Source organism: Rhamphochromis sp. 'chilingali' (genome assembly GCF_963969265.1).
Source record: "Rhamphochromis sp. 'chilingali' genome assembly, chromosome: 14".
NCBI classification, from domain to species: Eukaryota; Metazoa; Chordata; class Actinopteri; order Cichliformes; family Cichlidae; genus Rhamphochromis; species Rhamphochromis sp. 'chilingali'.
In genome coordinates, this window is record NC_137941.1 from 33,292,589 (window position 1) to 33,310,526 (window position 17,938).

Consider the following 17,938-nt stretch of genomic DNA (forward strand, 5'->3'; position numbering starts at 1 on the left):
TACTAACACTCACACAAAGCGTTGCTCCATCCCATTTTAACATCATTTAAGCTTACCTGATTGAAACTGTGTGCGAACCTGTTTCTGTGAGTGAGTAAGTGTGTTCCTTTCGAGGTAGTGGACACAATTTAATTTTATTTTATTAGTCGATGACGATAAAGGAATTCTGAATTCTAAATTTCGAAGACGAGATAACAAACGGTGTCATGGTGACGCTGTGTTGTCATCATGTAATTACAACAAATAGCCACCAGGGGTCTGTAGAACTCAGTCACTGACTTCTGCGCAACAGGAATGAAAGGGATAAAAATATTTCTTCTTTACAGTCCTGAAGTGAATTCAAATTAGGAGGTCACATACAACTACAACAACACCACCAACAACAACAACAATGATGATGATGATGCATTTTTACTGAATAAGTCTTTGGTGTCTTTTTCATAGCTCTTTCACATATTTTATCTATATGTGTGTGGACTCTATGTTTAAACATAATTATGTGCATTATATTTCATTTTGCAAACTTGCTAAATCTTTTTTTGAAAATGATTTTTGGTATTTAATTTTATTATTATACGTATATATTAGAATGTGAACAATCGGCTAACAAGGTCACTTCTCATCTCACTGTGAGTTCAACTGTGATTATGGGACCGTTTACCGGATCTCGTGGCTTAAAGCAGAGTCTGTTTGCTTTGGTGCAAACACGTCACTCACAGGTCACTTTAAAAACCAGCTCCTCTTATTGCAAGAAAGATGTTTTTTAAAATGAAAGGCCCAGTATCTATTATTGTCAGTGAATGTGCAGTTTCAGCAAAATAAAATAAAATAAGCAATCAAATTCGACGGTTTACGCTTTCTTTGCTTTATCTTTAGATTTTTTTTATTTCTCTTAACTATATTTAGCATAAGTAGTAAAATCTGTTGTCCAGTCTAAATGTGTGCCCTCAAAACACACTGTTTAAGGAGTAAGGAAGGAATGACTGTCCTTTAAATGTAATTCCCAGTAGGATTAAGTTCACCTTTAAGGTGATGGTATGAAGAATTGTTGGAGACACGTAATTAAAATCCGGTGAAGTGCTGTGGGGCTGTGGGAGTGTGAGCCTCTGAGCGGCAGACGGAGAAGAGCAGCGTTCGTGGCAGGTAAGATCACGCTGTGTGCATTTACAAGTCAGATGCGGTGTCCTGCTGCACAGGAGGGAGATTTTTTTTTCTCTGTGAGCTTTGACTAAAAACAGCCTTTCCGCGAACAGATTTGTGCTCATATTTTGAATGGCGACGCCTAATGAAGCAGTTTGACACATTATCACGGGATATCTTTGGTCACACCTGTGGGAGAATCGTCCAGCATTTGGTGTGGGAGCAGGCACGCTGACAACCTGTGGATTCCAGCAGCGAGACAAACGCGTCCAGAGTGCTTGCAGCTGATCTGCTGTGTGCCGTGCACGCTGGGTAATTGTGGGAATTTGTGATCCGGTGATAAAGAATCGTCTGAAGGTATTTGCAGATAATGACCTTGTGACGTTGATTAACATGAGCTAATAATCATTTTCAAGAAAAAATTACATTTTTTGTTCGATTAATTGGTGACTGTAAATTGGCTATGCACACGCGAAGTGCTTGAAGTGTATAGAATAAAACACTGCATGAATTTATAGTTTTTGTGAAAATGTGGCTTGTACGACCAGAAAAAAGGCGCTGTGTAAATGCATGTGCATCACAGTTGCAGCAAACTCTGCTTTTTGCGTCTTTTGTTAAGAAATGTGGAAGGAGCGAAAGAACCGCTTCAGGAAACAGCCTTCAGCTGCCGGGAAATGGATGTCATTTATCCATCTCTCTTTTTGTGAACCCTATAGTAGCACCGATATGCACCAGTATAGTCTAATGTTCCACTGGAACTCTACTGGAGGGGCGAAAAATCATTCTGGAGAAAAATGATTCCCTCAGCTGATGTTTTGATGATGCTAAGTCTGAAGCTTTGTCCACATATCAAGGGAATTGCTTGCTGTGTGTGGATTTTTTTGAAGGGGATGCTGGTTGCTGTGGTGGACGTTGTAGGCACTTCTGCACAGATGATCATCTTGCATATTTCCCACTCAGTCTTCTGCTCTTAACTTGGTCCCCACCGCAGTTATTTCACCTGTGATCTCTTTAAGTCACTTTCATGCTCTGTCTTTTCTGCATAACCTCTAGTCTCATCCTGTATGTGCACCGCTTAACAGTAAACAGCAACATTAGAATCACATCTTACTCAATCAGCCATTTGTGTAGGCCTAGTGTGCATGTAGATCCTGTCATCATGGAAGAGAACACTTAAAAGTGCTCATAATGGCACAACAGAGCTACTGGTTTGCCTCACTGTTGGTTTAAGGGTTTTCCTTTAATGTACAGTTAAAATGTTATAAAATGAGTGTTTGTCTCAACCCCAAAAATCCAGTATCGATCGGTCTGACTCCGCTTTTTAATTTCTGGTACAGCAGGTAGAGTTGGGCTGTCTTTTCTTTGCCCTGTTTTAGTCATAACACAAAGCACAGCAGCTTGCTTCAATTCTGTGCTGAACCTTCAGCTCCAGAGCAAATAATCACATTGCTCAGACTTCCAAACAAATGCTGTAAGTTGTACGCACACATTTTTTTTCAGTTTTCTTGTGGGAGTCAGAGGGTGTAAGAAAAGGGAAAAAAATCTTAATGGAATGGTGTGCAACCTCTTTGCTGGTTGCCTAGCAACTTCATTCAGTGCATTCACATGCACTTTAGGTTCACACTGCATGAGAAACCGGGTTACTGTAATTGGAGCATGGAGTTAGAGGTACCTTATTTTCTGGGTGTCTGCTTCTGGTGCCTGAAAAGTCATCTTCAGTAGTGACAGATGATTGTATTCCTAAATAATTCCAACCTTACAGTCTGAATAACTTTTGATTCCGTCAATGTTTAACTTTTTCTAACTGAATACATAAATGAATAAATTAGGCATGGTAGGGAGTCTGGCTTTATTTGACTTCTACTTAGACAGCTTGCTATTGAAGGCTTCAGCTTTGGGTTCTGCACCAGTATCTGCTCAGGCTGCATAGCAGGTCCAAAGGGCTTTGTTAGTAACCACAAGTAATGACAAGAATGTAGACAACTTCTCTGCTTGGTGCCAAGTTTGCTCATTACTGTCATCAGTGTGCTGCTAAAACAGCACATCTCTCATTCTCTAGTTGATTTTCAGTATTTGGCACTTGTCAGCCGACGGTGCAGCATATGTGTCATCCACCTATAGGAGGGTATTCCTTGCCTGAGAAAGCATACAGACTAAAAGTTGCACAGGTTGGGAACGTCGGCTGGTGGCTCTTGGCTTCCTTTGCTCTTTGAATTACGCTGTCAGCAGGCTGGCGTGCTGTCGATGATATGCACAGCAGCAGGGTCTTTCAAGTGTTAAATCACAGTCTCATCCGTCAGATTCAGCTTCCTGTAGCTGATGCTTGATTAGTCACTGACTTGAAATGAAGAACAGCGTGCACGCTCATCAACATCGTCACCACGCCGAGTTTATCTCAGAGGCCCGTTGCATTCTTTGTCCGAATTCTTCAAAGATCTTCATGAGAACCAGACTCGTCTTTTTACTGCCTTTTCGTGATACTATACACTTTTTTGTCCAATCAGAAGAACTTAAAGTATGTATTGGCAGTTTGCATGTAGAAGCTTTTTTTTTTCTTCTCTTCATTGTCTCATATGTGAAAAATGGATATGTGTGACATGTGCTTGGTATCATATAGGCTCAAAAACCCAACCATTCAGCTTTTCAGTGTTTGCCTCACAGCAGGAAAAAATGTGGAATGTTGTGGGACGGCTTTTAAAAACAGCAGATAACATAATCATACATACAGGAGCTCTCAAAAGGTGCTTTTAATTGCACAGAAAATAAAGAGGTTAGTGTTCCTCCAGCATTTTTTTTTTTTTCTCCCGGTTTGTCCATCATGATTGGCTACCACAAAATAGAAACTAAAAACTTGATTTGCTGATCCTCTTTTTTGTTTGTTTTAAATGTAGGGTGTAACGCTGGTCCAGGAAATGCCAGAGTGTGTTTGACCGAAGAAGATGCCGCCCCTCTTTAATGAAAGTACAGGTAGGAGAAGTGAGCTCCTAAACGTGTAATAATTCAGAAAGGTTCAGAGGACTCTGTTTGATTTGTTTATGTTTTCCAGTTTGCATGCGCCCTCATCACACTTTAATTAAAAACTAGGTTTTAATCAGCAAAGTGGAAGTCAGAAAGAGAATAGTCAAATTAGCGGTGTTATGATTGGTGTTACTGCTGAAACGCTTCCCATAAATAACAGAAAACAAAGGATATGTCATTATATTTTCTCAGTGAGTGAGCTGTTTTGCTCTAGATCAGCAGTCAAAATATCAAACACATTCGCTTTATAATGATATAAGGAGGATAAAATGTTTGGCACTTTCGCCTAGTAAATGATTTATGACTAATTAATTAACTCAAAGTGAATCAGAACAAAAGAAAGTGAAATTCGAGGCTCGTGTTTTGATGCCAGCAACACAACTTACCTTCTTGACACAAAACTTTAGTGCTGTAGTCTGGCAGATACCTTTCCTACAGCTGACGGAGTGTCCTGCGATTGAACCTTGACCCCAGGTAACTCCTCCCACCTGTCAGCTGTAGAGTGGCTTATGATCACATGAGTCCTCCCCCTCACCACTCCTCTACCTTGATCACCCGTGCATGCCCGGACATGCTGTGAAACACTGAGAGAGGGTGGAGACAAAAAAAAAACAAAACAAGAAAAACCGGAAGGCATGAGAGAGAGCGAGCGAGAGAGATGGGGGGGGGGGGGGTTGAGGGAAGGCAAAGATCGTGGGTGTGGGAAAGGGGAAAAAAATGTCATGCTACAGCTGCAGTTTTGGGTCGATTCTCAAAAAAGAAGCAGGACAGAAAGTGAGAGAAGAGGGGAAACTGTGGCTGTAATTGGAGCACACGGAGGGCGACTCAGACAGGGGAGGGGGTGAGATACATGCTGTCATTGACTCATTCCTCATTTCCTTCTCCCTCTTTCTTGATATCTGACAGAGCAGCTCCATGATCCCCCACGAGAAGCATGGTGAACTGTAGCATTTCAGACTCGGCGACACAAAGATCAAGACATTGAGAGAGAATGAAGAGGTGCACCTTTCCTGACTTAACCTTTTTCTGACTCTTTTTTTTTTTTTTTTTTTTTTTGTCAGCCTTACACCTTGGGACCTACGGGAGAAAGACAACTAGCGATAATAATCGCCTGATGCAACACTTTCAGAAACTGACAAGCTAAAGAAATATCCAGTTATTGCCTAGAGCTGTCACACACACACCGGCTGCAGCTGTACCACAAAGAGGAGTGGAGTTAGTCACCGAGTATGGGATGTGACATTCACAGTGCTAAGTTGTCCCCTGGATGTCAGGACCCCAGGAACAAATGAGCAGCAGTGGATTTGGCAGCAGCTCCAGCTTGCTTCGGGGCCGGCGTTTTTATTGCCGGGAATGGGCCCTGGACAAGCTGCGTCGCTGCCTGGATGCCCGCTCGGGGCCCGGGCAAGCTCCCGGGATCCTGGTAACGGGGGGACCTGGTGCCGGGAAGACAGCTCTGTGCACCGAGGTGGTGTCCCCCACCTCAAAGGCAGGGCTGGCAGTTGGGTTGGCACAGCGTTGCCTTGCGGCCCACTTCTGCCAGAGGGAGGAACAGACGAGTATAGTGCTGTGGAGGTTTGTCCTGGGCTTGGTGGAACAGCTGAGGGCCTCTCCTCTCCTCTCTCCAGGGTACGAAGAGCTCCTTAACAGCCCATCGGTATCCTCTGCCCTGGAGCCTCTCATGTGTCAAAGAGACCCTAATGAGACCTTCAAGAGGTTTGTACCATGTTTATTTTGTTTGGTTTTTTTTTTTCTTTGTTTTGGTGTCCTACAAAAAGTCAGCGCTTCCATCTTTTGAGATCAGTTTTGTTGAAACACATCAGTGGGAAATTTCCCACTTCTTCTAAATGAAAGGGAAAAGAAAGTTGCCTGAAACAAATCCAGGTGCTCAGCGTGTATGTGCACGTTCAAGGGTATGGCTCATGCCCAGCTCATCACAGCAGAATTTATGTGGGGGTCTGTAAATCATGACGCTGATGATGAAAGCCGGAGCAAAGTTCCGACTTCGTGCGTGGGAAAAGCAGTTTATCAGATTCCAAAATCAATGAAAACAGGCCGACGGAGTCCTGGCACTGCAGCTCGGTGCTGTTGTATAAGTGGCCTGTTTGAGTATTTAGTTTTAAATGTAGCTGTTAACAGATCGTGTATTTACAATGATGTTATCTGTTTACTGTCAACCTGCTGATGACCCATTTTGTGTTTTGTTAACATGATGATCTTAACTTTATGCAACACAGAAGCTATGAAATTCAATCCGTGACCATCCGGTTATTTGACAGCATCTAGGATTAGGGCTGTTATTGTTTGAATCCAGTTCCATGCATTGAAATCTATATAACTTTTTTGGTTTTGTGGCAGAAAGTCTGAAATTTTATTCATTTTATTGCATGAAAGATTAAAGTAGTAAGCTAAACGTCATTTCCAACACTTGCTGAGTTGCCAGAGTTGGTATGAGCTCCTGTAATTGGGGGAAGGACTAGCAGAGCTAGTTGTGGACATCTCACAAAGCCACCTTACCTTCGACCTTTTTACTTGGATGGACTCAGCTTGGGTTTGAATTCACGGGTTTCCAGTGTTAACACATTTTGCGAAGCTCCCTTTTCATTGTTTGCAGTTCGGTGAAGCTGAAGTTTTTCCCACATCTCCACTTAAGATCACTGAGCTCAAAAACAGTAGTGCTGTCTGGTCTGCCTTCTGAGAGAGGACCACCCTAAATACCATGATCCAGTAGATAAAAAGTGAGCTGAATAAAGGCTGCTGTCATGAAGTAATGTGCATGTAAAGAGTGAAGCTGCCTCACTCTCAAAACAAAAACAGAGTAAAGCACGAGCAGCTGTTCATGTTGTGGGAAAATGCTCCAGCAGAGCTTAAAGGTTATCTTTGTTTTTGTCTAAATAAAGGTGGCTTTCTGCAGGTGTTTAGACTCTCAAGCAGGCAGTTAACTGCCTCACAGTCTGTACATGTAAAAGCTGCAGTGAGCGGCAAACAGAAGCCGGGACAGTCGCAGGAAAAGTGTGCAGCAGCCATTCTTCCTCGTCTTATATTTATGTCTCCCCCTCATAATGCCGCCCATTCACAACACACAATGGGGCCTCCAGTGAATGAACGCTGCAGTGTTATTTACAACATAACATCCTTTCAGAGACTGAGGGGGACAAAGAGGTGAAAAAATGCCTCCGGCTCCCCGGTGACCGTCTCGGCACCGGTCAGCGAGGTCACTCTCCTCTCTGAGACTTTGACACGTTGCCGGTGTGTTTGCTTTGCGGTGAGTCGGAGCGCTTCTGCACTCCTCCTCTGTTTGCTCTCCTCTGGTGTGAAGTGCTGAGCTGAATTGCACATTCCCCTCAGACTGGCTCGCAGCCAGCAGCTGTTTGTGTTGGGGGGGCTCTTTTGAGAGAAGGTGGCTGCGGGTGAAGCTCCACTGTGTCAGGACACCCATGGACAAATTGAAGAAACGTGGATTTGAATTGGCAGTGAAAGAGAAGGAAAATAAGCCTGTGTGTAGTGCAGTGCTCCCTCTGTCTGGGTCTGTTCGCTAAACTGGTGTCTTATATTGATTTTAATCCGAGCCATAGAAACAACTGTTCAATACTGGGTCGTGCCCTTTTTGGTGTTCGCACTAACCTAAGTGCCAAGCTGGGAAAATGTATCATTTCAGACACACGAGCTGACTGTTCACCCAGTCACTGCCTCACTGGACACTTGTGGCTATGCTAGCTTCTTGGGAGACACATAATCTGATGACAAAGTGCTACAAACTGCCGCTGGACTTCCCATGACAGCAGTAATGACAGTCAGCAGCAGGACAAATGGGCGGCTTGTAGTGAAGCTCTTTCTAAGTAAGCTCAGTAATAGGTAGTGAATTGTGTTGAACATCTTTCATATCAGTTCGAGTAAAGCCACCATACTTTAAAGTGCACATAGCATTGGCTGCAATGTCCTGTGTGTGTGTAAGAAAATATATTAAAAGTATACAATACAAATACAGTTGTCTCTACAGGATTTATCCAACTAGATCACCCATGTTAAATGACTGTGTCACCTGAATGAAAGAATTACCCTTCCTCCTCCTCACATCAGAGTGTTAGCCCGCTGAGGGAGTGTTGTTTTAATCAGATAACTAAAAGCGCGCAGTGCTATGATAAGCTTGTCATAACCTCGCTGAAATCATCACTCAGAGCAGGATGTCGCTCTTCTTTTTACTGCGTAATATACTTGATAATAAAGGTCGAGTCTATTATCTGGTTAGCTAAGTCTTGAAATATTAGTGACCTCAAGACATTGCAAAAGACCTTTTGTAAGCAGCTTTGATGATTCATCAAATAAAGCCACAATCTCACAAAACTACCAGTGGCCGCTCCCAGCCTATCAAATCTGAGGATTTGCTTCCTTTTATTAATTCAAACCCTACTCACGAAAAGCTATTTAATTTCAAAATAACAGATACATTAACTGATCATATAAACTTGGGAACTGTTTGGGGTGGTGCCATTTGTTTCAGAACATGCATATAATCCTGTTTGTTTTAGTGTCTCATCCATGCATGAGATAACTATTAGGCCTAAAGTATAATCGTTATAGAGATGACTAATTTTTTTATATATATTTAAAGTGGTGAAACTTCTCCTCCCACTCCTTATTATGTACATATGAATCCAGAGCTGATTAATTCTTGACCCCTGAGTGTAAGCAGTTAGTGACCCAGCTTACTTTAGATTGTTTAAGTCTGAGTGAAACTCTTTTGAGGTAGTTTTTTTTTTTTTTTTTTTTTTTAAAATATAATGTTGAATATGTGACATTATTTTGAGATTAAAGTTTCTCTCCTCTTGACTTTTTACTTCTAAAACAAACAAACAAAAAGACAACAACTGTTAAATCCATTAGATGAAAACCTGTTTGGCCTCTAATGGTACCTGGACCTTGTGGTCATTTTTAAACACAGACATTAACACTAATGACAGCTCACATGCAAACCCACACCCTGTGTTTGTTGCAGGATAAGGCATTTTTGCCAGCTGTAAAGCTCTTCTGAAAACTAGCGCTGTGCAATACTACACATCGTGGCATCGATTGGATACCAAGTAATTCCAAGTAGTGTTGTCGATAATAGCGCTGATGCTTTAAATTTATAAAGCCAGCTTATGTATGTATAAGGCCATCTGCTGCGACCCCAACCGGTCGCAGCAGATGGCCGCCCCTCCCTGAGCCTGGTTCTGCCGGAGGTTTCTTCCTGTTAAAAGGGAGTTTTTCCTTCCCACTGTCGCCAAAGTGCTTGCTCATAGGGGGTCATATGATTGTTGGGTTTTTCTCTGTATCTATGAAGCGCCTTGAGGCGACTTTTGTTGTGATTTGGCGCTATATAAATAAAATTGAATTGAAGAGCAGTGTGTCATGACCTATGAGGTGAATTTTAAGCACCTTTAGGCAACTGTTGTTGTGATTTGGTGCTATAAAAAGAAAACTGAATTGAATAATCATATATTTGCAAATTCTGAACAAATTTTATAACGACTAAATCACCGGACTACATGCTGAACTTGGATGGAAACAAAGTATTGATCCTCTTGTGCTAGTATCAATCTGATACCAATACCAGTACTGGCATTGATTCGATATTGGTATTGTACTATCGATATTTGGAAATTTGAATGATCCCTCTAGGGGTGTTACTTTTTTCTCAGGTGAGAAGTTTTGCTATAATACTGCTGCTGACCTGCACCCATGACACGGAAGTGCAGCTTCTCCAAATGTTTTTTTTCTTTTTTCTCCTGCACCACTATGATTGGACATCAGGGTCAAGAAGTTCAGTGGTGTCTTTGCCGTGCATCCATAATAATAATAATAATAATAATAATAATAATAATAATGTGAAAAGAATTGCCAGTTTGATAGCGTGTGTGTGAGAGAGAGACCAGGGTGGAGCTGTAAATTCACATGTTCCATTAACCTGAGTCACCATCAGATCACAGCAGGGTGTGGGTGCTGACCGCAGTGATTAAAAGGCAGTGACGCCGCTATTTTAGCTTTAGCCAAGTTTGTAATTGTTTTATGGTTTTGCAGCTTGTTCCGGTGTTTAATGAAAGTGTGGGGTGTGGGGCTAAATTGCTGTTTAGTTCTCTTGATTACAGTTTGATATCTGTGTTAACAGGTTAACATGAGAGTCGGCTTTAATTTTACTGCAGAAGCATCTGATAGCAGTTGTCCTGGTTGACTCTTGTTTACCCACTTGTAGTTTGGATTTGACCTAAATTACTGTGAAAGTGTAAATGGAATTGCTTAGTTTGCCTGACATTTGCTTACTTTTTTTATTGAGTTCTTTTTCAATGGCTGAATGAAACTGATTATGACTCCAGTATTACTGAAGATTCAACATATGGAAAACAATGAAAAAACTTCCATAAAATACAGTAAAAAATTAAACTCCACACTTTAAATAAAGATGTCTGAAGTCGCAGCAAAGTCTGACTGTCACTCCCAGTGACTCACACTGACAATGTGCGAAAGATCTAATCTGCTTTGTTGGCACAAACGAGTGTTCGCAATGTTACTTTTCTTTTTCAACTCTATTATCAACCCACGTATCCTGCTGTTATTACATTGTCTTAAGTGTAATGTCTTGCACTGTGTGTCTGCCTCTTCCTCGCATGTCCTTAGAGCAGTGTTGGAACCCCTGTCGGACCTTCCTCCTCCTGCCCAGACTCTGATGATGGTTATAGACTCTCTGGACGTAGAATATGGACCAAGGGAAGGAGTTAGGAAGAGTGGCTCCATTGCAGAGCTTTTAGCCTGCAGTCAACACCTGCTGCCCAGCTGGTTGCTGCTCGTCTGTTCGGTCCGCCGCCAAAATAAGGCCCTGTGCAAGATGTTCTCAAGTATGTACATACTTCTCTTATAAGATTATGCAATATATTACAAAATAAATAAATGCGATCAGTTACATGTGAACACAAGATGACATATGGGTTGGTTAGGGTGTGGCCATGATTGTGCAGTGAAATCACTATTTTTGTCATCTAAAAATGCACTGACAAACACTGACCAAGTAGTTTAATTGGCTGTTCACTGCAATACAGTAAACAAACAAGAATTTTCAAAATTTCTATTGAGATGCTACTTCGGTCTGTGAAGGTTCTCAGTCATCCAGCTCATCGTAGAAGCTCGGAAAGAAAAGCCTCTGGACTCTTTTATGTTGCTTGAAGATGTTTCACCTCTCATCCGAGAAGCTTCTTCAGTTCTAGGGTCAAACGGTGGAGAGTCCCAGATTTAAGTCCTGTGGGAGTGTTCCCCCCCCCCCCCCCCCCCAATGCTCCTCTACCTAATCACACGAGCCAAGGTGTGAAGACAGGTGTCGGTCACAATCAGGTGAAACGTGAAACGTCTTCAGCAACTTAAAGAAGTCCAGACGCTTTTCTTTCCAAGCTCCTTAGACCAGGTGCTACTTAGGGTGTTGCCTGAGGTGCTAAGCTAACGTGGTTTTATTTCTACACCTGCTAAGCACATTCTCCATTTTGCCACTTTAAAAGTGGAACTTTATACCAAATCATCCAGGACTTAGATAAATTGTTAGCTGGAGGTCTACCATTACACTAGAACAAGCTGGCATAGAGTTTTCAAAATAAGAAGCAAAAAAAACAAAGCATCACATAAGACTGAAAAAATTTAAAACCTAAAAAAAAACTGTAGATAGAATCCATGAGGAATATAAAAAACTTTATTGAAGATTTAAAACAAACAAACAAACAAACAACTGTCCTATCTGTTTGTAGGTTTTCGTAAACTCTGTCTGGATGATCTGCGGAAGCCTCCAGCAGTCCGTGACGTACAGCAGTACATCCTCTGTCGTCTGGATGAAGAAGCAGTGCTTCGTCGACAGCTCACCCCTGATACCGCTGATATGCTGAATCTTCTGCACATCAAAAGTGGCGGCTGCTTTCTTTTTCTTCAGCGTGTTCTGGACGGTGTGGCAGCTTCGCTGGTGGGTCTGCGAGAGATCCGGGACATCCCCGGGACTCTCAACGGACTCTACCTTTGGCTGTGCCAGAGATTGTTCCCCCGAGGGCGCTTCATCTACGTAAGGCCTCTCCTCAATGCCCTCTTGGCTGCCCCGAGGCCCCTAACACCCCAGCAGCTATTCATGGCAGTCTGGACTCAGGACACCTTATTAAGTCTTCAGGACTTTGAGAACAATCTCGAAACCCTCTCTGCGCTCCTAATCGATGGAACCGGAGGCACCAAATTAATTTTTCATGCAAGCTTTACAGAGTGGCTGACAGATGTTAAGTACTGCACACAGAAATATCTGTGTAGCAGAACAGAAGGTCATAGCATGCTTGCATCATCTCTGACTCTACAGGGACCTAACCTTGACGTTGAGGAAACTTGCCAGCTAGCCACACACTTAATTTGCTCAGGGCACCATAAAGATAAACCTGCATTTTTGGCACTGTGGATGCTGTGGGCAGGTGTACGTGCTCTTAACCCCACCTGCAGTAAAGCACTTGCCACATCCTTAGCTCAGCTTCCTGTTTCAGTGAGTCAGGATGTTGCTCAATTGCTGATGAGAAGTGGACTAGTCTCTCGAACCTTTTTTTCTGGAGCAGACTCAAGTGATGCAATGCATAGTGTAGGTAAAGAAGGAATTGATGTGCAACAGACACTTGAAAGGGAGACGTATATAAAGGACCTGCTTGCCAGTGGCATGTCTGTAAACCAGCCTGGTTCTACAGATGGACAGACTCTGCTTGCTAGTGCAGCCCACGAGGGTTCTGCAAATTTAGCTAAACTTCTCCTTTCACATGGCTCTGATCCACTGATCAGTGATCATCAGGGTCAGACGCCACTGACTTTAGCCTCCAGGCAGGGTCACGTCAAAGTGTTGTCTGAACTCCTGGAATGGGCCAAGAGCCAGGACCAAAAAACTGCAGTACAGATGATGGAGCATGTTGACAATGAAGGATGGACAGCGTTGCGCTCTGCAGCTTGGGGTGGACACGCTGAGGCTGTCCATCTACTGCTGGATGCAGGAGCAGATGTAGATGGATGTGACAGCGAGGGCCGAACTGCTCTCAGAGCTGCTGCATGGGGCGGTCATGATGAAATTGTTCTCACACTACTGGACTATGGGGCTCAAGTTGACAAAGCTGATAGCAAGGACCGCACGCCACTTATCGCAGCTGCCTATATGGGACATCATGAAGCAGTGGCAATATTGTTGGACCACAATGCACGTGTTGATTTGGCTGATGGAGATGGACGCACTGCTCTGTCAGTTGCAGCTGTCTGTGTCCCTACAGCAGCAGGGGTCAAAGGTTTTGGAGAGGTAGCAAGTCTGTTACTGGAGCGTGGAGCAGATCCAGGGCACAGAGACCATGATGGAATGACACCGCTTCTTCTTGCATCCTATGAGGGCCATGAAGATGTAGTCGAGCTTTTGTTAGAAGCTGGTGCTGACGTAGATGAAACTGCTGGACCTGACGGCAGTGTGCCTGCTGCTGCTGCTGTTACTCCCCTCCTGGCAGCAGCAGCAATGGGACACATGAAGACCGTGTCACGGCTGCTTTTCTGGGGAGCGGCTGTGGATGCCATTGATTGTGAAGGCCGGACGGCACTATGTCTAGCAGCAGCCAGAGGGAGCGTAGAGGTTGTTCGTACATTGCTGGACCGAGGCCTGGATGAGAACCATAAAGATGATCTTGGCTGGACTCCATTGCACGCTGCTGCGTGTGAAGGACATCGTGCAGTTTGTGCCATTTTGACAGAAGAAGGCAGCATGGCACGAGTTGGAGAGATGGACATCGAGGGACGCACTCCCCTTATACTAGCTGCCCAAGAAGGCCATTGGAGCACTGCCAAACTTCTATTAGACAGACGGTCTCCCATTGACCACAGGGCCTATGATGGGCATTCTGCCTTGAGTGCTGCACTCCTGGAGGGCAATGCTGATGTTGCAGAGCTGCTTATGAAACGAGGGGCTGATACTGATGTCCGGGATGCCGAAGGGCGTCCTTTGCTCTACCTCCTAGTATTGGAGGGTCGCCTTGATATGGCTACTCTCCTAATTGAGAAAGGGGGTGTTCCTCTGGAGTCCAGAGACTCTGAGGGCCGTACAGCGCTTCATGTGGCTTCCTGGCAAGGATTTGTAGAGATTGTAGACCTACTTTTAAGACACGGGGCGAATCCCAATGCACAAGATGCAGAGGGGAGACCACCAATACATTCAGTGGCTTGGACAGGACACGCTAAAGTAGGACATCGCCTCCTAGAAGCCAGTGGCATCAATATAAACCTTGCTTGCCATCAGGGGGCAACAGCTCTGAGCATCGCTGCCCAGGAGGGACATGCTAACATCGTTGCAATGCTTCTAGAAAGAGGCTCAAATCCCAATCACATGGATAAATATGGCCGCAGTCCGGTCAAAGTGGCTGGGAAACATGGACACTATAACATTGTCAGGATGTTGGAGAGCTATGGAGCCAAGCCATATCTAGGTGTGTTGCCTAACTCTAGTACTGTATCCCCTTCAAAATCCAACATGATCTCATCTTTAGGAATCTCAGAAAGTAGTGGAGGTGAAGTAACTGCTGCAACCTCATCGTCCTCGGTTTCTTCTCCAGGATCCACTGCAGAACGATTCCACTCCATGCAGAGCTCCCAAACCTCATCGACCTGCCACTCACTGGCCACGGTGCAGACGGTGCCAGCTGACAGCCTCAGCTTTATACAGCAGATCCAACAGCACTCACTGCCCCGCAGTCGTAGCCGTAATTCCACCCTCCCTCCACCAGGGGGCTCGGGCATAGGTAGTCTCCACGGAAGCAGTAAGAGGCAACCCAAAGGCAGCCCTCCCCCTACTGTGTGCACAGTCACTGCCATGGTGCATAATTACGAATTGCCTCAGAAAGGCCTATCATCTGGACTTGAATATCATGACAAAATAAACAAACAAAGCTCAAATTTAATAAAAACAGAGAGGACTAATTACACAGGTGGCAAATGGAACTCTGTAATGGCTTCACTTGGGATAATGCCAGGACAGGACCAACCGCTAGGTGCTAAAAACCGAGAGAACGCTCCTCTCGGATACCCGTACAGGCTTCAGAACCCACTTCAAGAGGAAGCTTGGGATTCTAAACCCCAGAAGAACATTTTGTCACCGGTTTGCTACAGCTTTTCCCCCGTCCCACCCTGTAGTGCCTTGCCAGATGATGTAATGGTCACTATGACAACCACAGACCCACAGCTTAATCTCAAACGGGCCATCAAACTGCAGTTTGAGGGTCCCACCAGTGTAGCCTTACACAAGAGAGAGACGCCTCTGTGACTGGTACTCAAGTAAGTTGCCTAAGTTAGCACTGACTAGACTTTCTTCACAACCTTTTTACTGTACTGTGGCTCAGTGATGTAAATAATTCAATAATTCAACTGTCAGCAGCAAAAATGCAAACATAGTAACTGTCAAACCAAATTCATTTTAGTTCAAGGGTGTCCAGTGAGAATAAAATTGACAGGATCAAGTCTTTGATAGGTGACTTGGTTAATTAGATGGTGAGACTGTTATTTTGAAGTCCATTTATCAATCTGTGTTCTTATTTAATTCAGGATTGTAGGGGTCCTGGAGCCTATCCCAGCTGTTACTGGGCGGGAGGTCGAGCACACCCGGGACAGTTTAACAGTTGATCACTGAGCTAACAGACAGCCAGAGACAGACAGCCATTCATACCCAGATTCAAAAGAGTAAAAATTACTAATTGATCTAAAGTAATTAAGTGGAGAGAACCACACACTTACACTGCACAGCACTTATTTCCCCTTTCTTTTTTATTCAAATGCTAATGATTTTATCTTTCTTTTAGGTGGAGTGGGACATTTTATGTTCAAGGAGATGGCAGTTTTTTTTGGCAGTGATTCACTGGGTTCAAATGAGAGGAAATCATTCCTTGTTTCAGCATCCTTTCAGAAAACCAGAGGAAGAAGAGACTGAATGACATTAAAGCATTTGTTTCTTTTTTGTTTTACCTGTTGTGTGGGAGGAGCAGAGCACATCCTTATAGACTAAATCATGCTGATATATTTAGTGTAAAGCATGACTTGGATGTTATTTTTCTATGATAGCATACTTTTGATCGGCACTGGTCTGACAAAAATACCTTTTTACTATTTTATTTTTATTTATTTTACCCCGTAGAGCCATTATAGAGTAATGGTTGAGGTTTTTTTTGTTTGTTTTTAAACAGTCATGTTCAAGAGCTTTAAGCTTGTGGCCTTGACCTTTTAGGGAAGCCTTTGGTATTTGCTATAAACTGGCCTACATCCCCCATAGTTGTTCCATAGCTGTCAACCAAAAATAATTTTCAGAAAAACAAGCCTACCAGAGCCTGACCTACTGCTGGTTTATGATACAGTGCTAACCCTAAAACGCCGCCAAGTTTGCAGAATGCGACTTGGCTCACTGACAGTGTGTCTGTGAGCAGGCAGGAAGGAAAATGAAAACTGGACAATAAAAACTGAGGGTGGATGTGGGAGGGCTGTTAATTCCAAACGTGTATGTGGCCTAAAATGTTTTGTTTTTATTCATTTTTTTTCATCAATATTTAATTACATAAATTAAAATGGCAAGTGATGCTATAAAACGTTCTGTGTGGTTCTTCATGTGTTTTAAACTTTTACTGTAGCTGCATTTCAAGCACTTTTGCAGCTAAATGTCACGGATGGCTTCTGATGTGGTTGCATCGTGCAGAGATGAAAGTCTGGCTGCGGGCTGATGCTGGCCACCTGGGGTTATGAAACCAAATGATTTTGGACACACTTGAAACTGTAGAAGGGACCAGACGCAGCTCATGGCGATTCTTGACTATGTTTTTTGAGGCGTAGCATCTGAAATCTGTAGCAACTGCAATATCAAATGTTTTGGAGTTTGGAGGCCAAGTCGATGCCTTGGGCTCTTTGGTTGGTTCCCTGAGCACTTACTGATGTGTGGTAGGGTGCGTCGAGCTGCTGCTGTGTATGGTTAGCTACAGTGTTTAGGTAGGTGGTACATGAAAATGTAAGATCCACTTAAATGCCGGGAGCCAAGTTTTCCCAGCAGGCTCTAATTAACATTCATCATCACAGTTGATTTGTATTTCTGTGTATTAACCCCTTTGTAACATGACATGCACCTCTTTAGAAGTATAAATGCTGCTAGCTGTGTACTACATCGGAGGCTTTACATAGATTCAATACAGAAGCACAATTCAGGCGTGAGTCCTAACAATCGCCTCATGTTAGCTCCTTTATGATAAGAAGCTTGTGTTCACCACTTTTATTAGATGCCTATTTAATGTTCCCATCTGATTGTTTTATGAAGATTGGAGGGAAGAGCTACATGTTGTTTGGAACAAAACTTATTCCTGTCTTTCTAAAGCCAAGAACAAAATGTCACACTGTCTGAATTCTTAACTATGTCGAAAACAACCGATGCACTGTGAGAGCAGTCTTTGCAGGGCTAATTATTTTTCCCTCATCTGCATTTGTTTCCACTCTTAAGAGGATTTTGAAAAGTTATTTCTTGGTGTGAAGTGTCAGCCTTAAAAAGCGCTACGAGCAAAACGTTTATTTTAATGCAAGAGTCGACACTATCTACAAGCTGGCTGACGAAGAAAATGGAACAGCTTGAAAACATTGCGCGTTTCCATAGAGAAGCCGTACTGCTCCTGCTGCTTTACAGAGAAGCTGGAACAGTTAGCACGCTGCTTTTCCAACAAAGGCATATAAAGTCAGCACAAAAGCAAACAATGTGATT

The 17,938-nt window shown here is 43.4% G+C and overlaps 1 protein-coding gene across 13 annotated transcripts; it reads left to right on the forward strand.

Moving 5' to 3' along the window:
* The first annotated feature begins 1,114 nt into the window (after nucleotides 1-1,114).
* On the forward strand, nucleotides 1,115-16,768 carry ankrd50l (ankyrin repeat domain 50-like). 13 transcript variants are annotated; one of them, XM_080903757.1, is made up of 6 exons: nucleotides 1,115-1,143; nucleotides 4,032-4,107; nucleotides 5,065-5,874; nucleotides 10,813-11,030; nucleotides 11,925-15,489; nucleotides 16,011-16,768. In XM_080903757.1, the coding sequence occupies exons 3-5, from the start codon at nucleotides 5,426-5,428 to the stop codon at nucleotides 15,476-15,478; spliced, it is 4,221 nt and encodes a 1,406-aa protein (XP_080759883.1). In that variant the 5' UTR covers nucleotides 1,115-1,143; nucleotides 4,032-4,107; nucleotides 5,065-5,425; the 3' UTR covers nucleotides 15,479-15,489; nucleotides 16,011-16,768. The 13 variants fall into 13 exon arrangements, 11 of the variants coding, with proteins under 11 accessions (XP_080759883.1, XP_080759879.1, XP_080759878.1 ...); XM_080903753.1 differs by having other exon boundaries at nucleotides 1,127-1,143; nucleotides 5,220-5,874; XM_080903752.1 differs by lacking the exon at nucleotides 1,115-1,143 and adding an exon at nucleotides 1,167-1,497.
* The last annotated feature ends 1,170 nt before the right edge of the window (nucleotides 16,769-17,938 follow it).

Excerpts from the sequence above, each read along its gene's own strand:
- ankrd50l (XM_080903757.1), top strand. The coding sequence starts at position 5,426 with ATGTCAGGACCCCAGGAACAAATGAGCAGCAGTGGATTTGGCAGCAGC. Across the intron at positions 5,875-10,812 it reads CCTAATGAGACCTTCAAGAG|AGCAGTGTTGGAACCCCTGT; the intron begins GTTTGTACCATG and ends GCATGTCCTTAG. Across the intron at positions 11,031-11,924 it reads CCTGTGCAAGATGTTCTCAA|GTTTTCGTAAACTCTGTCTG; the intron begins GTATGTACATAC and ends ATCTGTTTGTAG.